Here is a 6,000-nt window from a genome sequence, read left to right as displayed (position 1 = left end):
AAACCCGTCCAGCCCCCAACTTTTCGATATCGCTCTCTGCAACATTCTTTCGTCGTCCCTGTATCCTCCCGTCGCGCATTCGAAAATCGACATCAACACCCGATAATTTCACCGCGTCTTGGCCCATTTTCCCGCATTCCTGTTCGCACACGCTTCCTAGAGTTCCCACCTGAATTGCGCGACTGTTGCAATCCTCTCTCTCTCTCTCTCTCTTTGTCGCAGTTCCAAGGCAATCCAAGGCACCACGCGCCAGCGCATGCACCGCAACACCGGCGGATGACAAGCACGCAAAGGTGAACCAGGCGCATTTACAGTCTAATCAGCCGCACTCGACCTTCGGGGATGACATCGAGTCGCGATAATCCTCCTACATCAACAACGACAAAGATCAATCACCCAAAAAACTATTGCCATGGCTGCGCCGGCTTTTCTACAACAATCGCAACCCTTCAGGTCCTCCAATACCCAGGCACCGTTCCTCTCGTCCGTCAACCCCTTTGAACGCGATGCGGCTATGCCTGTCGGAACGCCATACGCCAACCCGTCCTCTGTGGCTGCCTCTGTCCTGATTCGTCGTCTTCCGCTGAACACTTCAGAAGAATCGCTTCGCCTCATGGTTGTTTGGTCCAAAGAGCTCGTTGACGTTGAAGTGCTCCCCGTAGATCAATCAGAAGACAAGGGATTCCGCTCGGCCGTCTTGAAGTTCCGAACTACGAATGGGGCAATCGAAACAAAGAACATGCTTAACGGGAAATCCAACATTTCCAACGACGCCAATATGATTGTCGAGATTCTCGGAGGCAGCCCAACCACGTCGAGAAGGTACGCAGAACCCGCAGGAACCGGATCGTCGAGCACTGCATCCTCCGCAGCCTCTTCAGCCCCATCTTCGCGACAACCTTCACGATTCAACGGCGGATTTCAATCTCTCGAAAAGATATCGCCGCCTATGAACGGCATATACGGCTCTAGCGAATTGCCCAACCCAGAGTCCAGCGCGCACTACCAGAACCTGTTCTCGCCCCAGTCTCCCATCGGAAATCACCTCACCGAGCGGACGCGCATTTCTGGGAAATCGTTGATTAACAATGACGCCGCCGATGATGACGAGACCGGCGAGCTATTGAAAGACCCAGTCGCCTACGCGGAAAACGGAGCTACGGCTCAGAGAAGAGCCACCGCCCCACAGCTACCCATATCGCGTTTGGCGAGCCTGTCACTCAACACCACCAGCACATCGCCCAGCCCATCATCGCTCCCGCAGTACGGTCAACAAGGAATGGCAGCGATGTCGGCTCACCCAGTCATGTCACCCACTGTGATGGGCGGGGGTCCGCACACTGTACCCTTCCATATGGGGGCTGGCCCTTACGGCCGCCATAACTTTCCCCCGGTCAACCCTGCTGACCAGAATCCGCCTTGCAACACCCTCTACGTCGGCAACCTCCCTATCGATACGTCTGAGGAAGAGTTGAAGGCCATGTTCTCCAAGCAGCGGGGCTACAAGAGGCTTTGCTTCCGGACCAAGCAGAACGGGCCTATGTGTTTTGTGGAGTTTGAGGATGTTTCCTTTGCTACCAAAGCTCTCCATGAGCTCTACGGACATCCGCTTCACAACAGCGTAAAGGGCGGAATTCGCCTCAGCTTCTCGAAGAACCCCTTGGGTGTCAGGTCGGGTCAGACTCCAGGACAATCAACGTCTCCAATGAGCGGCATGATGACAGGTTCTACGAATGGGTTCAAGACAACCAACGGTCCTCCTCCAGGACTTTCAGCGCCACCTGGTCTCGGTTCTGGGCGTTTCAATAACGGCTCCTCGGGGACCCCACCTTACACCGTCGCTGGCTTCCCAGCAAGCGGTAATAACAATGTGTGGAACGGCTACAACAGCAGTACCATGACTGCCGGTGGTCCTGGTTCTATGATGAATGGAAACAACTCGAACTATCTGCCACCTCACATGCTTGGCAGGTAAGGCATGCAGTTATGTTGGGATGCCTACCTGGCTTCCAGAGGCAGTATGGCGAGAGTTCTGGCGTTACGGTGTTCAAGTGCGGATACACGGCAACAAGGCAAAGCCACAAGATACTTGGACAGCATCGAGGACGGCGCTGTTTGAAAATCTCGGCGCATACGCATTTACATCGGCATCTGATTTTCCCGGCATCAGTCACTCAACTTGATCTTTTCCTCCTTTTCCAATCTCACATCATTCTAACTGATTTCATTGGCCATCCTCAGTCATCAGCGCTGGAGTCGTGTTGGCTACTTCGTCCATGTTCCCAACGGAGTTCAGAAACACATCATCAGTGGGCATCCAATCCTCGACGACTTCGAGTATCAGGCTGCAGTACGGTGGAGGCTTTCTTCCGGTCTTGTCTTTCCTTCGTTTACCAATTCATTTCGGTTTGGGTTTCTTTATTTTCATTCAGCATGGCGCGTGGAACGGACATTTACTATGGTAGACGAACTAGGGGGAATCTGGTCTCATGCCCTTCGGACAACAAATACCCAGCACCAATGACTCAAGGATGGAGTTCTTAGGTTCGACGGTTTCGGGGATGCCTTCACGAGGCGTCCTGACGATTTGGGGCAACGGGTTCGAGGTTCTCGCGAGAGAATGGAATATTTACTGGCACAGCGACTAGCGATTGATGTATGGGGAGGGAACGTTGTATTGAGTCTTGGGAGCATGGCATGAGTTCACTCCAAAAGAGAAAACGCCCAAAAGCACAGAGGAGAGCGCGAATGGTTTCGGTTGATCCCGCAGCAGCCGCCAACGAAAACAAAAAATACGGCATGGAAGTCCAGAGGAAGAAGTCTTTCGTTTTGTTTCACTCAACGCATGTACGAGATATAAAAGGCACGCTCTACCAGAGGGCGGGCAGCGGAGAAGGGAGAAATGCCTCGGGTATGGGAGAGCCACCTGGCAGCGGCACGTTCTGGTCATATGAGAAATTCTCGCTGGTTCAGGTCAATTCCATCACTGGATGGGACGGGCTTGTGGAGGCCAGGCTGCATCAAGCTGTTACGCACAAACTTTACGGATACGCATCATCGGGGTTATCGTTCGGCATCAAGACGGAAGGGACCTCATCATCACACATCCATGGGTTTGGTCGGGACACAATTGGGGTTAGGAAACCAGGAAGGATTGTCCAGTCCAGGCTCTGGTCTTCGAGGGGCATTGTCATGTTGCAGTTTATTTGAATTTCTCTCTGATTTTATTTTTCCCCCTCCCAGCGCGTCTCGTTCCCCATCTATCCTTCCCCCTTTCCTACACACTTGACTGGGATTGCACTTTGACTTGCACATTGTGGGAGCGAACATACCCCCTTATGGGATTCTCATAGGCCAAAGAAAGGAGTTTTTGATTTGCTGATGATATAATCTGCCCTGTCTTGCCACTTTCGATTGGTTGACTAAGGATATCTTAAAAAAGTGAGTGACGATCTTGGGCGACCCGGCGGCCAGGTACGGTCGATGGGCATGTGGACAATCATGAGCCCCGCTGATTGACAGGCACGAACCACCTCTGGCCGGTGTCACAGTGTCGGCGGAGACCACGGGGTTCGCCCAGAGCCTTGTGGGGCCGAATGTCGTTCACTTGTACACTGATGACTGACTGACTGTACGGATAGTCAGAGAGCATGCGTTTTAAAAACCCGCGATGGAAGCCGGGCGTGTGGGATATGCCGAGCTTCGGTATACCGCAGTAAAGGGTACTGATGAAAAGCACCGAGGCGCGGAGTGAGGAGAGAAGGAGAAGGAGGATGCGCCACTTTAGACCCCAGTTGATCCACGTGAAGACATCAAAACTTCGGCAGAAGGGTGGAACCCCAGTCCTTGTCAAGCTCTTCTACTCCGTACACTATAGCAATTAGGGGGAAGGGGGCTTGCTTGGTATTGTGTCTACGACATTATTTGAATGCGGCAGATGTTCCTCTTCGTTCAGAGCAGCAAATGTGGCACGAATTCGTCGTCGACCGAGGTGATCTTGGTGGTGTGATTGTCAGGCTCTTTGCAGCGAGGCATAGCCGAAGACCGGAGCTGCCTCCGAGACCTTTGGCTCAGGCGGGTGGGCTGAGGCGCGCGCATACGTCCGAGAAGTCGCTCGATTTGATCACAACGTCGCAGCCCGTAAACCGCCGTTTGGAAGCACATGGATTGCATTCATTGTTGCGAGCACTTTACCCCATCCTTCGAGTTTGCAGTTTTGCGGCAAGATACTTGGTGTCTGCGCGCGATAAGGTCCAACGTCTCTCCATGTTGGCATTTAGGACGTTGGCAAGGGGGCATCAGCCGTGTACATCGAGTACCCCAACGACAGTACCAGTCCTCGCAGCATGGCATTTCGTAAGGGTTGCAGAAGCAGCGTGTCTTGGAAGACGGGCTCTACGGTCGGCACCCACCCACGAGAGATGGCTTGCGATGATCATGGCGTCCGAGACAGCCCACGTTGAATCAATTCGGGATGATGGTGGTGATCCAGCATTCTTGAAGGGTGCACTGCGCATACACGTAGCGGTACCATACTTGCTCATTGGATGGAGCTCTACCCTCTGCTGCCAGTAATTGGCTGCCAGAGGCCTGGTTGGGGGTGTGGAGGCTACCACCAACCTGAAGCGTGGGAGTCGCAAGTTGGTGTTGATGGGATGAAAGTGAAGGGGGTGGACTCTGGAAGTCGTGGACCGTCGCCATATTGGGGCGTTATTTGCTTTACCTCGCGGCGCGCGCGCTTGTGAGTAATTTGGTGAATTGGCATGATGGGATCGCGGGATGCCGGCAAATTGCACGAACCGAGGTTCTCAATATTTCTGCGGCCTCTGCCAAACGTTCTGCTGATTACGCGGGATATCGAGATGTCGAGAGACGCTTTCCGTGGGGGAGGGGAGAAGGTGTGGGGAGGTTGAAATCAGAATCAGAGGTCGAATCGTCATAGAGGGGTTTGCTCTGAATCATGCGACAGCCTTGAAAGTGAGACTCGATATCTGTACCAGTAAGCAGAGACTATCCATCGATAGGCAAATGCAGCTCAGGATGGGGAAAAGTGCAAGACGCAACAGCAGGCTGCGAGTGCATGTCTGTGAATGGAAACCTACAGAATCTGTTATCCTGCGGCACAGACGCCATGGGACGCGGGCGCGGGCGCGGGCGCGCTCGCGCTACCTTGGCCCGTTCTGACGTGTCCTAGGCCAAATTATCCTCGGTGTGGCTCGCAAACACTGCGGACGAATGAGGGCGTGACAGCGACATTGTCGATTTCTTGTTGTATCGTGTGGTGTGCAAGACGAAGTCAGTCAGAAGTACTATGTAGATGTAGCGGAGAAGGGGAAGGTGGGAAACACCGTTGCGAAGGATGGGTACGGAGTATAGGCAACCAACGCCAGGACTAGCGACGGCGCGGCGGAATGGGACGGCTCTTCTCCCTAACGCTCCCGACACGACCCCTTTAACTTGCTCGAGTCAACGTGCTAGATGAGCCAAGTATCGTACCAAGGGTCTTGCGGGAGGGTGGCATTCGTGTCATCTAGGTGCACAGTGGTGATGGTGGTGACCAGCTGTTAGTCGGGCGAGGACGGACTGTGGCTGGCGGGATGGGCTTCACCGGTGAGGGGCGGCGTCTAGGGACGGGACGGGACCGGTGAGAGCAGGTGAGTGAGATTTCGAGCAAGAAGCCAAGAGGGCGACGTTTGTTTCGTGGGCGCATGTTGGGCGGTAGGAGAGGTTGAGAAGGGTGTATCTAAGCTGGAACCGAGGCCCGGCCGCTAAGGCAGGATGAAGTGGCAGGGGTGAAGATGTGTGAGAGGTGCCAGGAGGGAGGGAGGAAACTGTCACGTTGTGATTACCCCGTGGAGCAATCTCTATCAGTTATTCGATTTTCGGAGTTGAATTGTAAATCTGTCATCTGCAAGTTGCTTGAAAGGGAATGTTTGACGAGGACGCCGTTGAAGAATGGGAAAGAAAAGAGATGATGTTGGCGTGGTCGTGTGGACGCTC

The 6,000-nt window shown here is 53.9% G+C and overlaps 1 protein-coding gene across 1 annotated transcript; it reads left to right on the top strand.

The window, feature by feature from the left end:
* Nucleotides 1-412: 412 nt before the first annotated feature.
* Nucleotides 413-1,975, top strand: WHI3 (cell cycle RNA binding protein whi3; the record flags this gene model as incomplete). The annotated part of the gene is made up of 1 exon (XM_053194703.1): nucleotides 413-1,975. One exon carries the CDS (start codon nucleotides 413-415, stop codon nucleotides 1,973-1,975), a length of 1,563 nt encoding a protein of 520 aa, XP_053047872.1.
* Nucleotides 1,976-6,000: the final 4,025 nt, after the last annotated feature.

Source organism: Colletotrichum fioriniae, assembly GCF_027942845.1.
Source record: "Colletotrichum fioriniae strain IMI 355084 chromosome Unknown scaffold_14, whole genome shotgun sequence".
Lineage (NCBI taxonomy): Eukaryota > Fungi > Ascomycota > Sordariomycetes > Glomerellales > Glomerellaceae > Colletotrichum > Colletotrichum fioriniae.
The sequence above is the reverse complement of the archived record's forward strand: the minus strand, read 5'-3'. Positions and strand labels throughout refer to the sequence as shown.